Source organism: Pangasianodon hypophthalmus, chromosome 30, assembly GCF_027358585.1.
Source record: "Pangasianodon hypophthalmus isolate fPanHyp1 chromosome 30, fPanHyp1.pri, whole genome shotgun sequence".
NCBI classification, from domain to species: Eukaryota; Metazoa; Chordata; class Actinopteri; order Siluriformes; family Pangasiidae; genus Pangasianodon; species Pangasianodon hypophthalmus.
Window position 1 is genome coordinate 12,239,974 of NC_069739.1, and position 26,753 is coordinate 12,266,726.

The following is a 26,753-nucleotide window of genomic DNA, read 5'->3' on the forward strand; positions in this document are numbered from 1 at the left end:
GTACGTGTTGAACGTCTCATTCCAGATTTATTCCCGTGTGTTTGCTGTTATAATGAGCTCCACTCTTCTGGGAAGCTTTCCACTAGATGTTGGAGCGTGGCTGTGGGGATTTGTGTTCATTCAGCTACAAGAGCATTAGTGAGGTCAGGCGCTGATGTTGGGTAAGGAGTCTCCAATTCCAGTTCATCCCAAAGGTGTTCAGTGGGGTTGAGGTCAGGGCTCTGTGCAGGACACTCGAGTTCTTCCACTCCAACCTTCACACACCATGTCTTCATGGAGCTCGCTTTGTGCACAGGGGCATTGTCATGCTGGAACAGGTTTCAGTCTCTTAGTTCCAGTGAAGGGAAACTGTAATGCTACAGCACACAGAGACGTTCTATACAAGACATATGGGTGTGATGGTCAGGGGTGCACATACTTTTGCCCACATAGTGTATGATTGTATGATTGTTTTAGAGCTTGAGTGAGTCCTGTTGAAAGAATATTTTGGAAGGTAATTAAACCTCACATTGTGCTGTGTGTTAGATTTTGTTCACCTGAACATGTGAACTCATGGACTCTGCTGTAGATGGAGATGTGTGCTGTACAGAGCCCACCCATATTCCGAGCAATCCCGCTTTTTTTCCCACTGTATTTCGGAAAAACCCGCCTCCTGTGCTCGGATTGGCTGTCAGTGATCTCGTCAGCAGCCCTCTGATTGGACAGTTGAGGTGCTGAGGGGCGGGGCTGGGCTGTGGCAGCACGGTTAGGCGTTTTCTATCAGGTTGCTGTTTTGCAGCTCAGGAGCTCAGGGGCTTTAAATCTGCAGCTCAGAGGAACAGAGGAACAGAGGAACACCACTCTTTTCTCCACACCTCCCTCTGGAACTGCTCCACCTCTCCTTCTCTGGGTCTGATGGCTTTCTAACGTCCTGGGTCCATCCTGAGCCTAGGTACTGATCAGTAAGCAGAGTGGTGTTGAGTAACACTGCATGTTACAGTGTAGCTGTGCACACACACACACACACACACCGAGCAACATCTTCAGGAAGGAGTGTGTGTGTGTGTGTGTGTGTGTGTGTGTGTGTGTGTGTTCTCCTGACTGCTAGCCTGCACTGCTGCTCTTATTGTGGGTAATGTGTGTGTGTGTGTGTGTTTTGTACCGAGCTTGGCTTGAAAATGCGCAATGAAAAAAAAAAATGTCAGTTTAATGGTTTTGACTCTCACCCAGGTTTCACGTCGTCCATCTGCAAGGATAGAGAGAGAGAGAGAGCGAGAGAGAGAGAGAGAGAGAGCACCATGTTCAGCTGGCTGGGAACAGACGACAGGAGGAAGAGGGATCCTGAGGTGTTCCACACTGTCAGTGAGGGACTGAAGAAGCTCTACAAAACCAAACTGCTGCCTTTAGAAGAGCACTACAAATTCCACGAGTTCCACTCCCCGGCCCTGGAGGATGCAGACTTCGACAACAAGCCCATGGTGCTGCTGGTGGGACAGTACTCCACCGGCAAGACCAGCTTCATCCGGTGGGTCAGGACACACGGCTGACCGCATGCCTCGGAGGGTTTCAGTGCAGAATGCATGGGGCTGGGAATGATTATTTTTTAATTATTATTATTATTATTATTATTATGTTCAGGCTCTGCCCCATCTGCTGCCAAATGCCAGGCCACAGCACACCAACCCTATATAGTTAAAAAAAATAATAATAATAAATCCAGGCATAATTTGTATTTGTGAATTTTCTCTAGAGATAGCAGAACTAATTTGGCAATAATGAAGAGAAATGAATGAGATGAGCATAATAATGCTTTCTTCCTTTTTAAACTGTGGAACATCTCCGGCATACTACTGAGATTTAGCATTTTGCTGATATTTACGTTTCGTTTACAAATGACACCAAAATCAGAGCCGTTCTTAAACACAAATGCACTAACGAGTACTACTACTACTAACTTACTACGATGTCATCATTCTGAATGTGTAAATTAAATCCTAAATATTTTAGAAATAAGTTCAAAGTAAGAAACCTAATCCCAGAATATAAATGTGATTCACTAGTGCTGCTGGTGACATTTTTTTCATTAAAAAAAAATTAGGAATTTTTTCACATTTAAGAGCAGTTAAGAATTCGAGTGCACTTACTTCAGTGAGTAAATGAGTCTAAGTGAAACAGCGTCATTTTTGAAAATGTAAAAATCCCCAGTGTGAACCTTTAGTGTTCTTTTGTATATCACATGAGCACAGCTACAGATATTAATTCAGCAGTATGATGTGTGAAGCCTGCACTGGCGTTTGTAATGCGTATGAAGACGCTTGGGAGTGTGATGTAATCTTGAAAGCGTTTCATATTTCCAGGATTATAAGTTAAGACGCCTTATTTTAATACACAGTGAAATCTTCAGGAGCGTGTAGTGCTTGTGTGTGTACGATGACGACCACCAGATTGTTCTTCTTTGCTTAACTATGGCCGAAATAGTTTCATGAATTTATGTTCTACCTTCTAATTAACAAAAGAGCATTATATTTCATAAAATGTATTTAAATATATTTGTAAATGTTAATTTTTTTTATAAGACTTAAAGCAGTAAAATCAGCAAAGCCCTACAAATGTGCATTGACGCTCAGTGAATACAGTAAACGTCCGTTAATGTTATTGTGCCTGCTGTGTCTGTGCTTCGTTAAGAAGATTCAGCTACATGCCATTTATCCTGATATAACTGATCACCTCCCCTAACGATCCTGACTACATTCTGTACATCTTCAACAGCCAGCGGTGCAGGCGGAGCCTCCCTGTCACGCACAACCGAGAGTCAAACTCACGCGACATCGTTCACACCAACAGACAGCTCGGGAAAGAGGAAAAGAGTAACTGCATTACTTAGATCAATTTAAAAAAAAAAAAAGAAAACCATACAGACAGCTCTTCGGCTCTCGATGTTTAGCTAAAAGAGCTGGCTGAGAGAGTGACGCGTGTAGTGCGTGAGGAATGTGCAGAGGAGAACGAGGGTGAATTCCACATGTTACAGTTAAATGGATTGTGTCCTGACACCACAGATCATCCATGGACATTAGCAGAAAAGCCAGATGGGAAGAGTATTGCCAGGCTACAGGAGAAGCTCCGCATGACTCTGGCATTCCTATGGTTACGCGTCTCTAAACACCTCCAGAATGTGTGGTAGTAAAACTAAAGTGACCACATGAGGTTCCCCAAAGCCAACACAACACCCTCTGATCTTATTCTGTAACTTCATCTGGTTAGAACTGCTGTGTTATCGATTAGCCTTGAACCAAACATATTTACTTGCTAAGTTCTGCTTAAAATAAACATAGATTTGAGTTGCATGATGTCTAGCTTTTAAAATCTACAGTTTGCTTCTTATCTAGCTGGGACAGACTGCGGGGACAGACGTGTTCCGTAGAGCGATATCACACTCACAGTCTCCACCCAGATCTCACTTGGCTTTAGGGGCCATTATGAAGAAATACAACCGCAAGAGTCTAAAGAGTTCACAGAAATCAGGGAATTGGACTGTGAGTTCTGTTATCATCTTTATTTAATGCCATTCTCATGGCTTTTTGAAAACTGTGGGTTTTTCCACATAGCCAGAGAACCGGTTAACTGCTCGGATAACTGACATGCATTGCTTGGGTTTCAGTATCTGAATCTTGATATGCATTGTCATACTTTAAGTAGCCTTTCCTATCAAATTATATTTATCAGTAACATCAGGCACAGTAACTGGTCAGCTAGCTAGCTTGGACTGCGTGGACAGTGGCATCGGAGTCCTCCTTAATACTTGCACTGAATGTGAACTTATCCACTAGGGGCAGAAATCGGAAAGTCTCAGATTTCACTGCAGAGTGAAGGAAGGAAAACATGGCGTTTTTTATTGCTTTACTTTTGGGCTCTAACCTGACGTTAGGTATTAAAGTCAGTCAGATAGAGAGCAGGGATTTTTGGATGCTTTTTGCTTGTTACAGCACTGCACTGGCACTATGCAGGTTATTACACGCAATATTAATCCAAAACCTTTAATAAAACCTGTAGAAGAAGAGTTACAACATCTCGTGATATTGTTTGCAGGAACGCAGCTGGACACACCCTCCCTCCTGAACCCCAGGCTGGTTGACTCGCAGTGCCGTCGATACGCCTGACACACTGTTAGCTTTTCAGAGGATGGCACATGAGTCTGTCAGAGCGCCGCAAATACCCATGAACCTGACGCAAATACTCAAAACTATAAACAATCCCTTAGCTTGTGTGTTCTATAGCTAGGTTTCCAGTTATCACATTGTTATATTCGAACACAGGAGTGTCCAGAGGCGTTGATTTAACACAAAATGCTGTGCTTTGTGAGTTTTCCTTTACCTGCACCTGACTTATGCTCTGGCTTGATGTCCTTTTATTGATATAACACCACACTGAGTAACAGGTATTGTACGTAAATCATATAAACATTATATAAGCTCTTACATTTTTGTGTGTCTCACCGTAGATACCTGCTGGAGCAGGACTTCCCGGGCATGCGGATTGGTCCAGAGCCCACCACAGACTCGTTTATTGCCGTGATGCACGGCGACATCGAAGGCCTGATACCAGGAAACGCTCTGGTCGTGGATCCAAAGAAGCCTTTTCGTAAGCTCAATGCTTTTGGCAATGCGTTCCTCAACAGGTCAGTGTGAATAATATAAACCAGGAATAATATATCTACATCATAATCTCTAATTTGTCAATGTATAGCATTTTTTAAAACATGTATATACTATAATTATAGATTTCAAATACACCAGTTTATATCCTGTATGGTAGTACACACTAAGTGCATGACGTCTTTCTGTCTTATAACATTTGCCCCAAAACATTGTTATATTACAGTCATGTAAGAATTCTAGAAATAAGTTTATTAGTCTTATAATAGGAAATACAAGATACATTTGACTATGTTCCAGATATTTTCACTTGCTTAGATGGTTTTTTGCAGAGTTAGAGCGTAACGATACTCTAAATTGAAATTGATACGGTGGCGTCTCGATATGATACATTTTCGATAAGAAGCATGAATATTTAGCTTAGGTTTCTATTTTCAGTTGATTAAAACTTTCATCATTATCAAAGTACAGTAAGTGAAGCTGAGTTACGTAGCTCTCTGTAGCCCTGGATGTGTTTTTGAATCCTGCCTGAGTATTAGCTTCCCAGTCGCCATGGTGATTTCTTTCACCCGAATTGGCTGAGCGAGGAAACTTCCTGAGCACAGTGTGTGATTGTGTTTTCATCTAGTTATTTCAGACTTTGATGTTTGTGGTATTAACACCAGTGTACTGGCACGCTGTAACGGTTCAGCCCACAACTCGTTGGCAGTCAGAGTCGTAACTTATCGGGAAGCCGAAGAGCTGTAATGTACCAGAACTGGTGTACATCAGAACACCACGACTTCAGGACTTTGGGGGAATCTTCCAGTTCCTGCTTGCTGCCAGGCGTAAAGATGGCTGTTTTTCTCAAGCTAATACGCTAGTGCTTTTAATTGGCTCGTGAAAAACAGCATGCTAAGGGGAAGTCTGTGTTTTTAAAACCTTATAGCCTTGTCTGATTCGAGATAAAGAAGAAGAAATAAAGAACTTTTTCACTGTTGGCTTGATTAGATTTAAAAGTTTATTACACCTCACATATTACATATTGAATAGCCAACTTTATTATGCAGTCTGTTAAACATTTTGTCCCAAGAGCCTCATAGCAAACAATACAATACGCAGTGTAGTTACACACCTGTGAGCTGTATATTTTTTTTATTGGATTGGATGTTAAATGACTTATTATACTATGACAGTGTCTATATAACACTTTCAGGGAACGTCTGACAAGTAACATAGCTCCATTACATTTGTTCATTTGACAAATGACTTTATCCAGAGTGACTAACAGTTACAGTTCATGCAGTAGGCCTTTGTTTAATCGGTTCTGGATGATCTCATGCAGTAGGTGAACTCTAAGTCAGTGAGAGTCTGTTACCCTGCTGTCCAAGCTCCATCTTCCTCCTCTGGTTGAAGTTCCATGCTTGGTGGTCTTCCTGGTAGACTACGTGACATGCTGTCTCTCACATTCTACTGCTTTATCCAGCAATAAAGAAGATCTCATTCATACACTACACAAGAAACCGAAAAACTTTATGTATTGAGCTCATCTTTCCAAGTGTAGAGTGTTTAGAGCAGTTTATTGTCTCGCAGTGATGATGAGGTGACACGTTATGTGGGACAGAATCATGTCCTGGGTTTTTATGAGCTGTGACCTTTTACAGAACATCCCTAAAGATGTGTTTGATTATTTTTGCAGGTGCTATCTCTCAGCGAGTTGAACTCCCGCTCTTTCACGGGGTTGTGAATCTGGCGTGGTGTTTAGTTTGTTGTGCAGAAAAGAAAACAGTCCAGCAGAACACTGTGACAGCATGAAGTTGGCTCATAGCGTGTTGGCAAAAACATGATGAAATTAAAGTTCAGACCTTTGTATTCAAAGAACCGGTGAAATCAATTTACTGGAGAAAACACTGCATGCAAATTCACATTGAGCTGCTGTGTTTATAATCTGAAATGTTTGAGTAATTTGTGCAGTCGCACTGGTTTTCAGATATATTTATAGACCTGTGCACTGTTTCTGAAAATAGCAACAGTGCTGCTGCTGTGATGTATGCTTGTTGAGTTACATGAAGACACACAGCAACGTAAGGACTTGCTGGATTATGTGCAGATTTTATTGTAGAGTAAAGCGCACTAGTCTTGATTTGTTGGTCAGCTATTATGTACGTGTTTAACAGACTAGTTCCATTACATACGTTTTTGTGAATGATTGAGAGCTGATTTTCTAGATCATCTTAAGATAAGTGTCATGAATAAAGATTTTATAAAATAAATAAAGATATATGTAGAATATATGAAGGATCATGACAGATGATATGAGAGTACACACCACCAGCAGATTCAAGTCAAAATGTTGCAAACATTTAGTTAAAAAAAATGTGTAAAGTTGTAATTTAACCATGCACACCTCTACCACTACACTATTTGAATAAAGTCAATATGTAATAATTTGTATACTTTTTTAAACATTTTGAGCACAGCCCACTTCATGTGCAAAGTTTGTGCTTTTCACGACATATGAGCAGAATTAGCCCTTGAGCACGGCCCTTAACCCTCTCTGCTCCAGGGGCGCCATATCATGGCCGACCCTGCGCTCTGAGCCCAGCGTCCTAACAAGCTGTGAAATGCGAAGAAAAGAATTCACTGTGCTGTAATGTATACGTGACAAATAAAGGCTTCTTCGTCTTGTTGGGGAATAGAGTGGAGTTGTGGGGGGAACAGAGTGGAGTTGTGGTTTGGATAATTTGAGGGCAATTTTTAAATGTGAAATAAATTTTTTTAATTTATTTAAGGCAATTTTTAAATGTAAAAGCTGCTACTGAAAACTAGTTGTTCTTCTGCCAATTCAAGGTTCTTTACTGACTCATCTACCACCAAGTCAGGAGAAAGTGCAATATGGGGATAATGGTTATTACTTCTTGTCTTCTTATTGTGATCCTGTGATCCATCTGATTCTCTGTCTGTCTGTGTGTGTGTGTGTGTGTGTGTGTGTGTGTGTGTGTGTGTGTGTGTGTGTGTGTAGGTTTGTGTGTGCCCAGCTCCCCAACCCTGTTCTGGAGAGCATCAGCGTGATTGACACTCCAGGAATCCTGTCAGGAGAAAAGCAGAGAATTAGCAGAGGTAACACACTCACACATTTTAACTATCATCTTCTACTAACAGCGTTACATTTCACTGATCAGCATTCAGCATGAGGTTTAACGACGGCAGCAGGAGTTCAGTTTGTTTTGTCATTTTGTTAGAAGTTAGGCGTCACAGCCATCCGTGGCCGAGAAGCCTAGGGAGAAAACCTGGAATAACGTACTTCTCTCTCCCTCGTCAATTAGAGCGACACTAGGGCATCTGTGAGCTCCTGTATGCAGAAGAGGGCAGATAGTGCTCAGTGTGTTACGCCACCTTCTGATGCAGCATGAGCAGTAGTTTGAAAAAGTGAAGTTCATGTGTCTCAGAGGAAGCACATGTTAGCCTTCGCCCTCTCTGGTTGGTAGCTGCTGTATGATAGAGGAAAGTTAGCTGGTGGGAATTGGCAGGTGACCAACCTGGGGAAAAAATGGGGCGGGAAGGTAGGCCATCTTGAAGAAGCACATTTCTTTCTTTTTCTTTCTCCTTCTCTCTCATGCAGTATATCACCTGTTCATTTCCAGTCTGTGTTCTCTGTGTATTTTTGTTTTCCATCTTTGTACTTTGTTCACTGGTTTGTGAACCAGATAGTGTTAGCATGCTAGCTAAAACCCACAAATTAATAGTTGGTCTATGATTATTATATCCTAATGATCCTAATGACAGGTTCATTTGACTCACACCTCTCTGGATCTCTAAGAGTAAAATAAAATAAAGTCGGATAGTTCAGGGGAGCTGCTGTGAGCAAACATGTGGGTTTAGACTGGGGCATGAGGATTTGATAGTAAAAGCAGACTCCTTTTGCTGCTTCAGAATAGGAAAATCATTTCAATTTTGCATGTAATGCTACTACACCATAACAGGAATAAGAACTTCCACAGCAGTATTTTTTTGCAACCAACCGTATGTAAGCTAATATATAGGTACCTACTGTATATTGGACCTGTATGGAATGTTCGTATGTCTCTCAGGTGAATGAATCCTGTTGTTGGTGATATAATTTGGCTTCAACAGACAGAAGAGCTGAAAACATTGTAGACTTTTTTTTAAGTGGTCAGTTTGCCATTCTTCCTCATTCAGTCTCCCCATGCATGGAGTCAAGACCTTCTCATTCACAGCTCAGTGTGAGGGTTGTATTTAGCAGCACCTAATCAAACTCGGCTCTTCCATTCATGTCACTACTCACTGTGAAATGTCTCCACATGAGAAGGAAAGGGAAGACTTATTCCCTTCACTCTGAGTGTCTCTCCTGTAGTAAAGAAAAACTCTACTGTACTAACTCAGTAGCCTGTGACCAAAACAGTGTGATTTCAAGTGCCATTCATTCTTCTTCAGTAACTGCATTATCCTGATCGATTCTTCATATAGTTGCTTCAGATGACTTTGTTAAGCTCCGTAATCTCAGCAGCACATGAGCCAAGCTGGCACAAGTTCCTCTTTCTCTCTCCTTTTTTCGGGTTATGGTCGTGTTCACAGGTGCTTGTTGAACTCAGTACATCTTTCTCCATTTTATCCTGATTTGATTCCTGAGTGGTTTGTTTGTCTCTCCCACTGTCAACAGAGGCAACAGAAGATGTGTGTGGTTATAGCAGCCTGCGTAAATGTCCATACGGAGGTATTGTAGATGCTGGCAAATTCTCATAAGCGAGTGCTAACAGCCTCCGCTTGTTACTCTACAAAAACCAATGCACTGCCTTGTCTTTCCTGACAGGCAACAGAATTACAGAGCCTGAAATTAACCCATAAATCTCTGTCGGCCTCAATGCCAAGCTTCTTTCCCAGTTTCACTTCTGTTTAGGTTTAATTATAGTCCTGTAAAGATGGAGAGATCTTAATTGTGAACTACAAAAATGATCAAAAGTCAGTTTCCTTCCTTTCAGGTTAATATCTACTGTAGAATAAGGAGAGAGCTAGGTTATGGGTGAGGATTGACCAATGACTGAATATATGAGTGGACAACATGGCAACATGGAGAAGTGTGCTATTTATTTAAATTTAATTCAATTCAGTTTTATTTATATAGCACTTTTAACAATGGACATTGTCACAAAGCAGCTTTACAGAAATAAAATATAAATATAAAATTTAAAATGAGCAAGCCAGAGAAAAACCTTGAGAGGAACCAGACTCAAAAGGGAGTCTGGGTGCCGGCGGATAGTGCGATTATAAATCATTTCACTCGTATAATTGTTTAGTCAAAAAGTGATAACTGTGTTAACAGGAACTTAAATATGATCAACGCTAGAGTTTCAACTTTAAGTCTCTTGTATCAAACTGAAGTTATTAACTGTTCAATAATGGAGACTTGAGTGTAAACTGTTCTTAGCAATTGTAGTCTTTAGGCTATCCGAGAAAGAACATCCACAGCCATCTTTATGGATTCTATGTGGTACGATCCACAGTAATCTCATGGTGAGGCTGTCCATGCGGGGCCTTCCTCAGCAGCAGCGAGTGATTTGCAGATGCAGATGTAGGACATCAGTATGGTTCAGGCAGGTCCGGAGAGCAGAAGGAGTCAGGATCACTGTTAACACCGGCAAGACTAGCTATGACAGCATAACTATAAGCGAGAGCCAGAAGGTAACACAGACATGAGGGCACATGACAGGGCAGACATGAGTGCCTTTACCTAAGAGAAAAGCTTAATAACAAAAGGCTTGACTAAACAAATATATTTTCAGCCTAGACTTAAACACTGAGACTGTGTCTGAGCCTCAAACACTAAGTGGAAGGCTGTTCCATAACTGTGGGGCTTTGTAAGAGAAAGCTCTACCCCCAGCTGTAGCACGCACTATTCAGGGTACCAACAAAGAACCTGCACTTTTTGATCAAAGCCAGCAGGTATTGCATCATAAAAGACCAAAAGTTCACTCAGGTACTGTGGCATGAGACCATTCAGTGCTTTATAGGTCAATAGTAGTATTTTATAATCAATATGAAATTTGATTAGGAGCCAATGCAGTGTGGATAAGATAGGGGTGATGTGGTCATATCTTCTAGTTCTAGTAAGGACTCTCACTGCTGCATTCTGGACTAACTGGAGCTTGTTTATGCTCCTACTGGAACATCCAGACAGTAAGACATTACAATAATCCAACCTAGAGGTAACAAAAGCATGAACTAATTTTTCTGCATCGTGTAGTGACATTATATTTCTTAGCTTAGATATCAGGGTTAACTGAACTTGTAAAAATGACAGAGCACTATTCACGAAAATAATTTGTAACTTAAAATGAAAATTTGGCTCGTTTCCCATTCACTAACATGGGAATGGGCGGGGTTAAAATTGTCCTGCAGACAGCCACTAGAGACATTTTGACTTCACTTTTAAACCTGTTACGTCGTCCACCCATATATACAGTCACTGGTGTTGACTAAGACTGCATTGAAAGTCAGTTCTCTCACTATTAGGAAGTGTCTCACACTGTGCTAATGACAGGTATGAAGTTCTTTCCTTGTGAAACTGCTAAATCAAAAGCTTTTCTTTTGATTCCAGCCGGCATGGGATTTTCCTGTGGAAAAATGGCTGTGTTTCCATATTCCACGCCCCTGAGTTGAAATATTAACACACTAATCATTCAGCAAAACAGCCATTAGGAAACACTGTTTTTTTTTCTGTTTTTTTTTTTCTGTTTTTTTTTTTTTTTTCTTTTTTTTTTTTACTTAGCTTTTTGCATTGTCACTTTGCTGATTGTGTGTGTGTGTGTGTGTGTGTGTGTGTGTGTGAGAGAGAGAGAGAGAGAGAGAGAGAGAGATGTGTGGCGGGTGTGTGAGAACACTTTCCAGCAATCTGTGGCCAGGATTTTACAGGAGACACTCTGGTGCTGAGTCATGCAGCTAGACTTCAGCTCAATACATATAAACCATTAGCAGTATGGATGCTCAGCAGTATGCCTGCTCAGATATAGCCTTCTACACTGCAGACCTTTTTGCTCTTGAAGATTTTAGGACAGTGTACTAGGTGCTTTAGTCAGGGTAAAAAACAGTTTTGTTATTATAGTCAGATGGAGTGGGACTAAGAGCACAGCTGGAGCTGTAGAAACCACTGCGTCCTGGAAGACATTATATCATAAAATCCCAAAGCCTGAATGACTTTAAGCCAGTGCGTTAGAAGTGCTCCAGCAGCTTTGATGGGATTCTCTCAGACTCATACGGGGTCTAACGAGTCCATGACTATTCCTGCCTTTCAGCTGACTCAGTAGACCAAGTCCATGTTGAAAAATGAAGGCTCTTAGTTTTGGACACTGTAGTCCATTGATTTCACACTCTGCTTCTGCCTCTTCCAGGCTACGACTTTGCCGCTGTGTTGGAGTGGTTTGCTGAGCGCGTGGATCGCATCATCCTTCTATTCGATGCCCACAAGCTTGACATCTCCGACGAGTTCTCGGAGGTGATAAAGGCCCTGAAGAACCATGAGGACAAGATCCGTGTGGTACTTAACAAGGCAGACCAGATCGAGACTCAGCAGTTGATGCGCGTCTACGGTGCCCTCATGTGGTCGTTGGGGAAGATTGTCAACACGCCCGAGGTGATTCGTGTCTACATCGGCTCCTTCTGGTCACACCCACTGCTCATCCCTGACAATCGCAAACTGTTTGAGGCTGAGGAGCAGGACCTTTTCAAGGACATCCAGTCGCTGCCACGCAATGCTGCTCTCCGCAAACTCAATGATCTCATCAAGAGGGCCAGACTTGCTAAGGTAACACTCAGGGAAGGTACTGGACCACTGTTGGATAAGTTTGAATAATAAGTTCAATTCTGTGTCATGTCATTTCCCCCGTATTGCACAGTGAAAATCCTCCCTAGACAACACTCTGTGCTATACTTCTGCTGACCTTACATTAGTTCTGTTTCAAGCCTGAGCTAGATAACAACAAAGTAATAAAAGCATCAGTGCCATGGAATAAAAATCTGCAGCTCATCGCTGTTACTATGGAAGTGACATTACAGCATGCTCTGTGGAATCAGTTTTGTCCTGCTGCACTGGGATGTGGTTGCAGATCTTAGGGAAAGGTCAGAGCAGACCTTTAAATGCTGACAAGGTCCAACTAAATGGTACAACACAACCTTGCAACCTGTCAGCAGCTATTCGTGAATCTAGTCTCCTGCCATAATCGATTCTCATATCTGCAGTTAAATGAGCCTTGCTTGTGTAATTTCCTCAGTGCAGTAGCTCGGTCGTTAATCTGTGTGTTTGTATAGTACGTTCTCTGTAGCACTCTGTATCCTTTATTATAGCGTGGATTGTTGCGCATGACTAAACTCAGTCTCTCAGCTAGCTGAAGGCTCCGTGTCACCTGATCCCTCCTGTACACTCTGCATTATTGATGTGATGAAAGGTGAACAGAGAACCACTGATTTGCCCTCCATAATACAGTACAAGTGCACCTCTGTTGTGTCTGTTGGTGTTTAGCCGTCATGCAGTATGGACCTTGTGCTAAAGCTAATCTACAGTGGTGTTTATTTCTTTATTGCATTATTATTATTTCTTTCCATTGAAGAACTAGCCAAAAGCCTATCCACAGAATGAATATTTACATTAGGTCCAAAGCTTAATTGAATCTAGAGACTGTTTATTATCATTGTTCATTCAGTGGCACAGCAGCGGTAGGTGGATGTTAAGTGATCATATGTTGAATTGATATTGAATTGGCTGTATGTGCACTCTTAAAGTCTTTTTTAAACGTTAAAACACAAAGCATAGTCAAATGTGTGTCTGGTTGTGAAAAAGATTTTCAAGAGGACAAGGGGAAGAGACCTTTACAAAGAGCTTCACACTCTTCTGTGAATTTATTTTCCATTAAATATGATGAACTATAATGAGTTCCTCAGTGAACAATACAATACAATACAAGAGAGTCTGGATAACCTGTCATTTCAAAAATAACTCGAGTGCCTCTTCCTTTATGCGAGAAAGCTTCCGTTAGCTCATTGGTGCTTGTACTGGTATTAAATCTTTCACTGACAGTCGTGAGTCAGGTCCTCTTGAAAGTGACCCTCGAAATTAACCTTCGTTTTTGCATGCAACATATGAGAAGCATACTTCCTCTGCTGTCATCAGGGTCATATGGCTTTTGGCCTGTGGTCAGTCTCTGCTCAGCGTTCATACTGTAACCTGTGGAGGTCATATTCAGTATCAGTCTTCACCCGCAAACTGGTTGGTGGCTTTCCTCTTAACCACAGTGTAGTGAACACATTGGGTCTTGTGGTGGCTAAAATATAATATTTACTGGAAAACCAATTATCAAGCAATATTTTTTATTTCATCACAACATAGTTCTAATTCTCTCTGACTAAACTGACTTATTCATTGTAACTGCTCAGTTTAGGTCAGACGCCTTCATGGTGGAAACCGTGGTTTCACCTTATGATTTTCACAGGTCCATGCCTACATCATCAGTTCTTTGAAGAAAGAAATGCCTTCAGTCTTTGGGAAAGAGAACAAAAAGAAGGAACTGATCAACAGCCTGGGAGAGATCTACAGTCGGATTGAGAGAGAGCATCAGATTTCTCCGGGAGATTTCCCCAATCTGAAAAAAATGCAGGTACGTTACAGGGTTCAGTCTGTTTTACACAAATTTACTAGAAACACATTGATGTAACTCTTATTACAGAGTCAGGGGCAGTTGATCTACAACGTACCAGCCATTAAAAAGGAAGTACTTTGTACTAAATGTATCAATAATCTTAGTTAGTACATGTACTATAAATGAATAGAAGGTTTGGTGTGAATTTATGAAGAGAAAAGCTAAGTGTAGTTGTTTTAGCACCTGTTTAAAACTCGTCTGCACCTGAATTCTGGCAAACAGACGAAATACCATTAAACTAACTGCAGATCAATAAATAGGTGTTTATTTTCAGCGATCGCGTTTATGTTTTTCAGTGAAGTCAGAATGGATCTTTAAATGCAGTTTCCTCCCTCTTCACTTCTCACTGGGGAAAACATACTTTTCAGAACGTCGTACTGTATACAGTGTGAAAATGTCACCACAGGAAGGGTTTTCCCAGGCCTCCACACAGGACTGGTGCAGTGCGCTCCCCTGTTCTGTGCATGCTGTCCTGCATACAGAAAACAAACTGCATGAATAACACCCAGCCTGAGCGTGTTTAAGAGTGCACTTATTCCAAACACATGCTCGGTTTCGCCTGCTGAGTTTAACTGAATACAGATTGTGTCTGTTTTCAGTTCATGTGGTGTTCTGAAAACCCCTGTTTAATTGCAGTATTTGTTTCTGATTATTTTGGAACTGATTATTATGCTCTGACCTTGTTGTCGAGACCTTAAAACTACAGACCGTTCAGCCGGAAAACGCAGACTCCTACAGAATGTCGGAAAACTCCCCGAGGCAATGCATGATTCCTCAACCATGTGCACATACACAGTGTGTCATATATATATATGTATATATATACAGTGGTAGAAAATATTGCACCTCCATCCCAGTGGTGAAATATCCTGTTACAGGGTCTCTGTATTGATTTGCTAAATAATTGTAAGACAGGAGCTATGTATAGACGTAAAGTTTTTGTGTGAACAGGAGCAGCTGCAAGCCCATGACCTGAACAAGTTTCAGCCACTAAAGCCGAAGCTGCTGGACACGGTGGACGACATGCTGGCACACGACATTGCCCAACTGATGGTCCTGGTGCGCCAAGAGGAAACGCAGCAGCCCGGCCAGGTGGTAAAGGGCGGCGCCTTCGAGGGCACCATGAACGGCCCATTTGGCCATGGATATGGCGAAGGCGCCGGCGAGGGTATTGATGAGCTTGAGTGGGTGGTTGCGCGTGACAAGCCTACATACGACGAGATCTTTTACACACTCTCACCTATCAACGGCAAGGTGACTGGTGCAAATGCCAAGAAAGAGATGGTCAAGTCAAAGCTGCCTAACACCGTGCTGGGCAAGATATGGAAGCTGGCCGACATCGACAAGGACGGCATGCTGGACGATGAGGAGTTTGCCCTGGCCAACCACCTCATCAAAGTCAAACTGGAAGGGCACGAGCTTCCCAGTGAGCTTCCGTCCCATCTGGTACCTCCTTCCAAGAGAAAAGTACCAGAGTAATACACAGCAGGATTTAGGTCATATTTAGGAAAAGTGGCTATTAGGAGTTTGTATCTTGGACACTGTATGGACAATTAACAATGAACATGACTACGTAAATAAAATGCTAGGAAGTGACAGCTCTGACTTTTCCCTAGAGGCGTGAATTGAAGTTTGTCAGATAACTCTTTTCACCTGTGTATGTTGTTGTTTAGTTCGTGTTTTTAAGTCGCACTCAGTACAGCATTTCTGGATTGACTTACACATCCATAGTTACACTGAGACTCTGTTAACTTTACAGTTAAACAATCATTGCTACAGATTTTAAACATGCTTAAACAGTGCACATTTTATTTCATTTTTAATTTCAAGTCATTGTATGACTGTCTCAGAGCAATCATATCTTAACACCATCCTTAGTCTTAATTACCCTTGGCACAGTAATTATCCTAAATATAACAACACATATTAGAACTGCTCTTTTTCTAAGTATATGTGTGTCTTGTGAAGGTGGCATCATAATAAATGCTTATCCTTTCTATCCTTTCTAGCCTGACCAAGAGACTGTTAATGATGTATACGTGTTGTGCTAGAACGTGGACTGTTTGATTCTGTATTTAGTGTATGGATGGACCTGTAGTGATAGCAACCTTGTCAATTGGTGTACTGTAACTGTTAATCCCTCTTAATGTCAATTTTAGATGTATTTAAAATACTCACTTGAATCCTGTTTTAAAAATACAGATTTAAAAATAAGTGAGGCAGCACTAACATTTACATTTGACTTATTTAACACATTTCTTAGTACTGGCAGGTCATGCATTAATATCAGTATTTATGTTTTTGTCAATACTCATTCCTTGAATTATCAACCATCAAAGTGCAACAGTTCACAAACATGTTTCTGATCCTTGAGAGTTATCCGTGTATCATCGTTTACTGTGGTCTAACAGTGCACTGAACTATAACGGTTGTATTTAGTCAGTGGAGCGCTTGTTAATCAGAGCCTCGTATGCTCAGACAAGTCAGAAGAGCTTCTAAATAAAGGTAAGCATGATGCTTGATAATGATCGCCACCACAGGCCTATAATTTATGGTCACAATGAACAAAATAGTAAATTGCATCCTGTTTCAGGTTCCTGTGTTTGATATACTGGTGTGTTCAACAACCTTTAGTCATCTGAGTTAATAAACTGCTGTGTATCAATGCATATCAATGTTGTGTTGTGGTATTTCCTGACTATCACACAGGCAACATTGTGAAAGAAAAGAGAAAACAGAAAAACGGATGTGAAGGACTATCAGGTCAGTTTCCTGTGGAACTATTAGAATATTAAGATTTGCTTATTTCCTTGCCAAGTACCAATAATGAACTCGTCACCATGTTAGTGTGATAAATGGTCCCTGTGTCATGGCTGTCCTCCACTCAGTCACGTGTACACATGTAGCCTTCTATTCTACAGTATCAGTATCACATCATTCAGCAGAAGTCCTTATACAGAGCAACTTCCTAGCAACGTCTCTATCAGAAACATCCTCGTGCTACTTCACTGGAGCTCAATCCGTTCAGTTCAGTACTCAGGGCGCTGATCAGGGATTCGGCCATTTTAAGTGCTGTCTCAATCACAAAGTCCTTCCAGTGCACTGAAACGTTCACTCCCTAACAAATCCCACAATGCACCACAAAATCCAGGGAGCATCAACACTCGCTACGTTCCCTTACTGGAAATGACGTCATGTTTTCTGAAGCCTCTCAGCTCGAAAGATGGTGGACAAACTCTTAGCCAACTTCCGTCTACAAATATAAGCAGCTTGTTATCGTTGTTGTAGATCTTAAATAATTACTTGCGTTAGAGATTTTTAACTTTATTTGACATTCTATATGTGGTTTGTTTGAGTCTAACGAGTGTTTATTGATTAAAAAAATCCACTAGCTAGCCTACGATTCTGCTTGAAGCACCATGATAGAAACGCGTGTGATTAAGCTAATAAATTTATATACACGATCTATTGATTCACCACCGAGGGAGTTATAGAGCTGATTGAGACGCTCCCTAGGTTAAGGACTAAGCCTACCATCGAGCTAAAACCTATTGGAGGAGGTTAGTACAACATGAAAGAAAACACAAAAGACAAGGGAATTTTTTAAATAGGTGTTAATTCAGTTGCTTGTTGAAGAGGTAGGTCTTTAGTCATGGTTTGACTACATTCTGGATCAGTTGCGAGGGTTGGATAGCGCGCAGGCAGATCGGCCAGGAGCGAGTTGCAGCAGTTGATAAGGACGGAACAAGCACCTGAGTGGCTTCTGTGGACATGAAAGCCCCTGATGTTGTAAAGGAGAAACCTGAATGAGTTATATTAGGTAAGAATGATAGTTGGTTGTCCAGAACTCTACCCCAAGGCTTGTGTAGGATCAGATGGTGTGATCTGAACTTTGTCCAGGGAGATCACACGATCTTGATGCATCTCCAGACATATACAGCAGCTCACTCTTGTTGGAATTTAGTTTCAGCTTGTGAGCTGCCATCCATGACAAGGTTTCTGACAAACATGCTGAGACCTCCTGAGCAATGCAATTCAATTCACTGAAACATGAGTGTCTGAGGGATAAAAGGAGAGGATGAGTTGAGTGTCATCAACACAGCAGTGATTTGACCTCACTGCCAGAGCGGGTTTAGCAGGAGAGCAGAACAGGACCCAGCCCTGAGCCTTGTGGCACACCGGTGGAGTCTGCGTGGAGCAGATGTGGATCCCCTACACGTTACCCGATATGACCATCACTCCACGCAAACCACTGCCATGCTGTACCACAAATCCCAAGACTCCTGAGGATTGACAGGAGAGTGTTATGGTTGACCATGTTGAAGGCTGTTGAAAGGTCAAGTCTACTTACGTTCCAGACCTCCAGGGTGGTTTCCTAGTGGTGGCTGTATCAAGGTTGTCAAGAGGATTTGTAAAACATGACCTGATAACTCACCTTTCCAGACAATAACAGACAGCACTCATAAATACAGTACTTTATTACAGATTACAGTCACTGAGAGTGTTCATACTACTGCCTGTTGAGGATCACTCCGATTCCTGATTCAAACTCTCTCGCTTGCACACACACACACACACACAGGCACACACACACACCTAGGGGCATGAGTAGGCTGTGATGATGCAACATTATGTCTGAAATAACTGGTGAAGTTAAGAAGGTGTGATCGCTTCACAAATATCCGTAAGTGACTCCTCTCCGCTTAGTGCTGCCAAACGGTAGCCACAGCACACATCAAATGACCCTTCTTGATCTGCGTTCAATAATGTGTGTGCAGTCACTTCCTTTCCCCAATGGGCTAACCAGTCTTTCAACAGCAGGTGTATGGGTTCGTGGTGCTGCCCAACAGTCTCTTCATGAGCGAGTTGTGTGCACATTCTTGGGGTTAAGCTGAAACTGTTTAAGCTGGGTGTCAGACTCTGATAAAGGATATAAAATTGCAGCCATGATGTTGGAGAGATGTCCAGCATGGGGTTGAGAGGTACTCACTCTCTCTATTTACATTAAATGCCCCGTGGTAGAGCTGTGTCAGGCACGTCCCACAGGATCCCTCAGGAGGAGCTGGGACCACCGTGACTCCCACCAGGAAACACAGAAGGAAAATGAAATAATAAAATGTCATAATATGGATGAAATTACAGTTAGTAAATATAGTGACATCCCCCTCTGCCCCTTCCCTTTTTTGTGCCTTTTTTGCATTATCAGGTTTCATGACATGACAATTTCCTGTTTGTAAAATAACATGTTCCTGGGCTCACGCAAGCAGTCAGTGTACTCAGATTTGTCTTATGTATTAGACATCAGGATGTGATAAGTGCAGGGGTTCAGCCCTTCCGACACACCGTGACGCTACACTATCAGCACTACAGTGTTTTTACTGGGTTTTTTGTGGCACACCATTCACAATATTCACTGACTACTTTTTCACAAACTATATCCTTTTAACAAACTATATCCTTTTAACAAACTCTGGTTTTGACTTTGATTTCAAAGATTTCATAATTTCATTTCTTTACAAATGAAATGAAATTTCTAGAGGCTACTGATGAAAAACCCAGAATTGAATGACATTCAGACATCACAAAAAAGTGTTCATAGACTACATACTCATAATATCACAATGTCACATCATCATACATACTGCACTGAATAAACAATAAAACACATCAGCTCTTTATCTGTTCAGATTCCAAGTTGCGTAAAGGCAGAAGCTTTCAGGATCATTACTCTTTCTTGATGAAACTCCACATGACTAATAAAGCTTGCTATAATTAGACTCAGTGGTTTGTACCACAATGCTGTTGAATTCTCAGTTCTTATTGGTCAGAAGTTGTTGACTGAAATTTAGGAATAAACATTTTTATGCTATTTAGCCAGAGGTAAAGCTGTTCTTTAACTCTGTGTGGTTCCGCAGTAAAGCGTATGTTTTGTCTTATTCACTTCAACAGAGAGAGACTAAAAGAGAAGGGCTTATGAGTGAACAAAGTGTAATTGTGTAATTGTTGGCAAGTGAGCAAGGGTTTATATCTGCTGCATGTGACAGAATGTTACACAACTCTTAATGTAAATCTCAATGAGTGAATAAACATGTCATTCTTTATTAAATAAAATGTGTAATTGTTCGCATATTGCTGTGGTTTGTGGTATAACAGCACATTTTATTCCTCACATAGTGTGTGTTTAATAATACAGCTATTCTAGAATTCAGTATCATAAAGTCGTTTTTAGAAAAACACGAATATTAGCACGAATATTAACTTTCTTTAACTTGTGTTGTCTTTTGACAAGTGCAAAAAAAGGTTAAGAAGAAAAAAATAGAACAACCTCACAGCATGGCTTGTTGTCATGAGTACAGGGGCGGAAGAGAGAGAGCCAGTCAGATCCACGCCCGCACACACACACACACACACACACACACAAATCAGTCCTGTCTCAGGACAAATACCCTGTCCTTGAGTCTTCCTCCCTCAGTGGGCCACCAAAGGAAGGGGCTGATCGGTATCACACGAAACATTTCCCACATACTGCTCAGGAAAAGCATCACTCCATGGCACACTTTCGGTAGGAGTACACATTATTATTCAAGTCTTTTTTTCTCCTTTGTTTACAAAGATTTATCTTTGGTTTGTTAGTTGACTGTTACTTCCCGAACAATTTTTATATTCCTAGGGATGTATGATTAAAATGTTGACAAGATTCTATATTTATAAAGGAAATATATATATATATGCAGTACTTAGCATCAGTACTGTGATACTGTCGTTGTGTAACTCCTCATTAGTTACACTATATGATCATGCTACTGCTATTTAAAATCAAAGTTGAACTAAAAGCAAAACAGCAGTTTAAATGGAGCTGAGAGATAAAGTATACACACCCCTAACTACAGGATTATACTCTGGCCATACTGCCGTTCCACATAGCCATGAAAACTGCGCACTGTGCACAGAGCCGCATATCTCTGCTGGGGTTTTCAAAAATATCATCGAATTAATTTTAAAAATATTAACTTGTACATTCATAGCGCATGTTTTTCAGCATGCATCATGTACATGTACATTCTCCATCGTTACTACAAGAAAATTATAATGAAATGCTGTTTAATCGACTCCAGAAAACTTGACTCGCAGAAGCACTTTGTCCAAGCTTTACAGAAGATTGATCATGTGTCTAGTGAGCTTTTCTGATCCTTCTGGAATGTAACAAACCCGAAAACTAAAGTTTTGGAGGAGGATTTCCTCAGCTTTTAAGGAAGAGATCACCTGTACCTCCTATTATGGTGACAAGCCTATAAGCACATAGCTTCATATCATGTACAAGTGCACAGGTGAGAAGAAGAAAGGGGAAGATGTACAGTTATGGTATTTATTGCTAATACTGTGTGACTTGGAAGGTCTCTGCATGCACTGAACGCACACAAGGTGGATCCAGGTGTTTCCCAATGCCCTGATGGTTAGGAGGCGTGAAACAGAACTACATATAAATACATTTGCTTCTTCTGGAACACGATTTCCACTATGTTTCCTGTTTTTTTTTTCGCCCCTTCATAACACACAACTCCGGATATGAGACACAGAGCTAAATGGCGAATATAAAAACTCTGGCGCACATAACAAAGATTTTTATAACTATGTATTAACTTGTTATGTACGATATGACATTCAGTTCTACAGGATTCATTAAGGTGCTTGTTCAAAACTTTTCATATCAGTGCTTCAAGCTGAACTTCAAGTAATGTTTATCTCCTCAAGTTAAAACTTCTAGAGTATAAATGAGTGGAGAAAGCAAAGTGCTTCCAGAGAGGTGTACTGCATGAAAAGCTCTAGGGAAGAGTGTTCATAAATGTGGCACCGACAGCAGGAGCTTTAGTACGAGCACTGACTGTAGTATCTGTATTAAGGTGTATGAGACACGAGTAAATAAGGCTGGAAATGTTTGAAATTGCACATTGAATAACTTGTGCATTAGTGAGACATGTAAAGAAAACCACATGTTGCTTTGGTCTTTAATCTGTCACCAGTGTGTATGTCCTGTCTATCTGCTGATTTTCCAGGAAGAAGACGTGCCATGCACCAACATGTGCACCATTCTGAACTGAGGTCTTGTTTAAAAACACCTGCCTCCTTCACGTCAGGTTTAAACAGCAGCTTTTCTTGTCCAACCAGAGCAGCAAGTTCAAAGGATATTTTCCAGATTTTCTAGGAAGTGCCAGTGAAGAATTCGCACTGAATGAAAAATATCACTTTATAGTTACGCAAAAATGAAAAGGAGGATTGACAGGTTGACCTTTGACCTGGAGGCAGGAGTCTGAACAGCATTTTATCAGCTGATATTATCATAGGCTGCTCCAGCTGAGGAATGTCTGAATGTTTGCTTCTGCAGATTTATTGCTGATGGACTGTAGATAGCACGTATAGGAGACACGTGAGGCGCGCGCTGATCCAGGTCTGAGGGTGGGGATCTTCATTTATACCATTATACCATTATAAAAATAACACAACACCACCTCGTGTGTTCATTTATTTTCTCTTATATAGTCAATATATACACCTTCAACACAGCTGTGAAGTTTCATTGCTGTGAAACCTTTGAATCAGAAAGTGACATGGTTACTGCATCAGCTTGCTAATGAAATTTTAAAAAGGTTTATTGCTCTATTTTGCCCCCTAGTGGAATAACAGAGGCTAGCGTGTTTTTTCATATTTTTCATATTTTGTTCATATATGAAGTTTAGTTTAGTTAAGATGTGATGAGATGTGATGAGATGTGTTTGCACACACTGTACCATGGCGGTGGCTACACTACAGAATCTGTGTGAATTCTGGATAGTGTGAAATGTTGAGCAGTAGTGCACTCCTGGCCGTCTCAGTATTATTTTTAACAAGTTCGCGTGGGCCAAATGAAGGCTGCAGGCCTTGTGTGTGCTCTTGATACTAGTTATTTTGTTAGCCAATATTTTTTTCGTGTCAATTACATCAACAATTTCAAACAGAAGCCAAAAAAGCGGATAAATGGATTACATCCAATTAATTAGCATTAACTTCCTGCTGTTGTATTCTGTCCATTTCTCCTCTTCTGCTTTTTCCTTTTTGCATTTTTCCTTCCCAGAAACATTAAATTACTTTAATGTCTTTTCACACCACAAGAGGGCTCTCTGTGACTGCATGATACACAAACTTCTTCAGTAAATAACAGTAAAGAGTGCTTTTCTGCATATCTTTTTTAAAAACTCGTGGGGCCCCATGGTGGTCCCGGGGCCCTAAGAGACTGCTGATGCCACTTATAGCAAGAAACAGTGCTGAATATATTCTAATAAAGCAGTTATTTAAAGTAGGCCTATATTACAGGTTATATATTACAGGTATTACAGGTGTGTGAGAGACAACACGCTTGCCATCTATTGCGCCCACACAGCTGGGAAGTTCATCTGTGCTCAGAGTCACTGGCAGTCTTCCTCCACTCCTTTTTATTGGGAACTGGCATGTATTTCCCACCAGCAACACGGGTAATTTCAGCCACTGTAGAAACTCCAACCCGGTAACTTGAAGCAATGGTGGAATCCCCAGTGGCAATGTACAATGGAAGTGACAATGACAATGAATTGTTAAAAGTGCTAAACAAATAAAATTGAATTGAATTGAAATTTACCTGTTTAAACCACAAATAAACTTTACAGAGCATAAAAAGTCAATGTAATCATTCTTAATAATGTAAATGATAAATGGATTGCATTGAACAATCGTGTTCATGATCATACAACAAAAACAGCTAGTTTATATTGTTTTGATGACTCTTATCTGACTCTTTAAAGCATATGGATTGTAATTTATTAATATTTGTTAATGTTTAGTATTAACTGACACTTTGTGGTTATGTGTCTCAGCTCTGAAGCACCAACTGCTGAAACTGCTGATGGAGAAATATCACAACTCTGTAAAATCATGTCACAGGAATTCTTCTCAAATACTTATTCATAAGCGCCAGCACTTCAGGACACTTCAGAGTTTGTAATAAAACATAAATTGTGCATATTGTCCTCAAAAAGTGAAGTTTATTCACCATAAATTCCACAAAGGAATGGAAATCTTGGGATAATGGCTAGGAATGGGGTTGTTTAAAATGTCTAATGCAACAATAAGTGATAAGGGCCAAAATATGATTAGGAAAAAAATTATGAGTTGGCAAAACAAGTCACATTCAATACAGAAATTGTCTGGAGTCTGGTCTTGGCTTCTCACCCACCAGCTGCCAGTTCAGTATATTCAGCTGTTTTAGTCATTATAGCACACTGCCACTACTGCATGTTTTACTCTAATCTTTACTCTTTATATAGTCTTAGATTCCTGTTTATAGAGATATGTCAGTGCTTTATCCTGCATGTTTTTTACATGTTTCCAGGCCTTCAGTATCTGAAGCCATAAAGTCAGTGGACTGCTTGAACATGCTGCGTCTCTAACAGCCAGTGATTCCTCTTCAATGCCGCTTTAAAATGTTCTGAGACCACACTACGCGGTCTCACACAGAGGCCTTCTCTGGTAAGCCGACCACATCCTCTGTCTTACATGCAAGGACACAGCTTGGACGCACATGTGCAGGAAAATCAAAGCTGATTATTACTTATTACTCTGTCTGCAGACTCTCAGATGCTGACTGAGAAGAATTTGGTGTCATTACTTTAAAAACTTCTTACACAAAAAAAGTATTAAACAGATATTTTTAAAACAACTACTCCTGACAATGACAATGCATAAGCAGTGACTTGGGGAATTTTGAGGAGATTTGGAGGATATAAACATCATTTTTGTATAATTCTTCATAGACACCTAGTCACCATTTGACAATAAAGAATTCCAAATAAAGTGTGACAGTGTGGACTTGGAGAGAGTTTAGTCCACTCTCGGACAATGCAGAACATTTCACGCTCCTTTTTTACTTTTTTTTACTTTTACTTTGTAAGCTGTTGTATATAAACAATAGAAATAGAAAATGTATACAAATTCAAATAGAAATATAAAACTCTAATACAGTATTAATTACTTAAATCCTACAAATGTGACAGTTAGTTTTAATCCAAATATTGAAATAAATTTCGACTGAAATATTTTTCAAACTGAAGAGTCTTAGCTCGGAGTCATTGAACATTAAAACTCTATCATGAGGAACTGGAAGTCATTAGAGGCAAGAATGGATCCAGGGAAAGAGCCTCCTTAAAAAAAGTCTTGAGTTGGCACAGGAGTGTGAAGCAACTGCGGTTTTTATGTCTTCAAATGAGAACAGAGTATAATGTACTGTGTTTAAGGCCAAGGTTATTAAGGTTAAAGGCTATTGTTCACATACTCGCCTTTATATATAATTTCTTTACTTTTTAGTTATTGATTTGAAAGAACAATCAATCTAAAGTATTTTATTAATAATGCAATACTGACAGTTATCTGTATTTATTTCTGTGTTTATTCTGATGTTTTAATTCCTGTAGCGTTTCTCTATTAGCCACTCCTAACTATTTAAAAAGACCAGATTGGATAGGTTAGGGTTAAAATCCAGGGAAAATTACACAGGCAGGAGAAATCTTACCATCAGTCCATTAGGCTTGAAAATTGTGTTTTAAGACGTTTAAGATTTCAGCACCTTAGCTGCCAGGTGCTTAGGAATATAGGCCTCTGGAATTTAAAGGATTTTTTCATTTATTTTTTGTATTTTGTGTGTTTGAATAAAGTTGTACTTGTTTACGGCCCTTTAGCCTCACGCACTGACGAGGAAGAACTTCTTCTTCTGCATTATAGATATAAGGAAAGGTGATTTTGGACCTTGTCTCTACATCGCCTGTGTCTCCAAGATGGCGGTGAGGTAGCATGCAGCGGCGACTTCAGGTCCAGAAATCACTACATTCCTATGGAGGTTGAAGATAGATATCCTCCCTACTCCCATCATCACCACCTTCTAGTGCGCGTCCTGAGCAGCTGTCTTACTGTTTGTTACGGGAAATGCACAGTTTTCGACTGAAAGAACCTACAGAGAGTTTTGAGAACAGCTGGGAACATCAGGGTCTCTCTACTCACCATCGACACCTCTTACAACAACCGCTGTATCTGCCAGGCCAACAACACCGCAGCCGACTCCTCCCACCATTCTCACAGACTCGTCACCGTCCTGCCCTCAGAAGAAGGTACCGGAGCATCTGTGCTACCACCACCAGATTCCACAACAGCTTCTTCCCTGAGGCTCTGAGAAAACCCAACACACTGCTGGATTAATCTAACCCTCCCAACAGCCACCATCTTACAGCCATCACTGCACTCCTGCACGTTATAATGCTGCTCTGGGACACTATTATGAGACTGCTACCTTTCACTCGATATTGCTGCTACGCTTCCTCTTGTTGTCAGTAGTTTACAGATAATTAGGTTTTTCACTCAACATTGTGCTATTTATTGT

At 40.7% G+C, this 26,753-nt stretch overlaps 1 protein-coding gene across 2 annotated transcripts; it reads left to right on the forward strand.

Moving 5' to 3' along the window:
• The first annotated feature begins 747 nt into the window (after positions 1 to 747).
• ehd3 (EH-domain containing 3) lies at positions 748 to 16,986 on the forward strand. Of its 2 annotated transcripts, XM_053231824.1 has the most exons (8): positions 748 to 931; positions 1,210 to 1,504; positions 4,478 to 4,654; positions 7,633 to 7,730; positions 9,292 to 9,345; positions 12,017 to 12,429; positions 14,111 to 14,275; positions 15,269 to 16,986. In XM_053231824.1, the coding sequence occupies exons 2-8, from the start codon at positions 1,278 to 1,280 to the stop codon at positions 15,794 to 15,796; spliced, it is 1,662 nt and encodes a 553-aa protein (XP_053087799.1). In that variant the 5' UTR covers positions 748 to 931; positions 1,210 to 1,277; the 3' UTR covers positions 15,797 to 16,986. The 2 variants fall into 2 exon arrangements, with proteins under 2 accessions (XP_053087799.1, XP_026773421.1); XM_026917620.3 differs by lacking the exon at positions 9,292 to 9,345 and having other exon boundaries at positions 750 to 931.
• Positions 16,987 to 26,753: the final 9,767 nt, after the last annotated feature.

What these genes read in the sequence shown, in the direction of transcription:
- ehd3 (XM_053231824.1), top strand. Translation starts at nt 1,278, where the DNA reads ATGTTCAGCTGGCTGGGAACAGACGACAGGAGGAAGAGGGATCCTGAG. An exon ending in AGAGGGCCAGACTTGCTAAG is followed by an intron (nt 12,430 to 14,110) that starts GTAACACTCAGG and finishes TGATTTTCACAG; the next exon opens with GTCCATGCCTACATCATCAG. An exon ending in CCAATCTGAAAAAAATGCAG is followed by an intron (nt 14,276 to 15,268) that starts GTACGTTACAGG and finishes TTGTGTGAACAG; the next exon opens with GAGCAGCTGCAAGCCCATGA.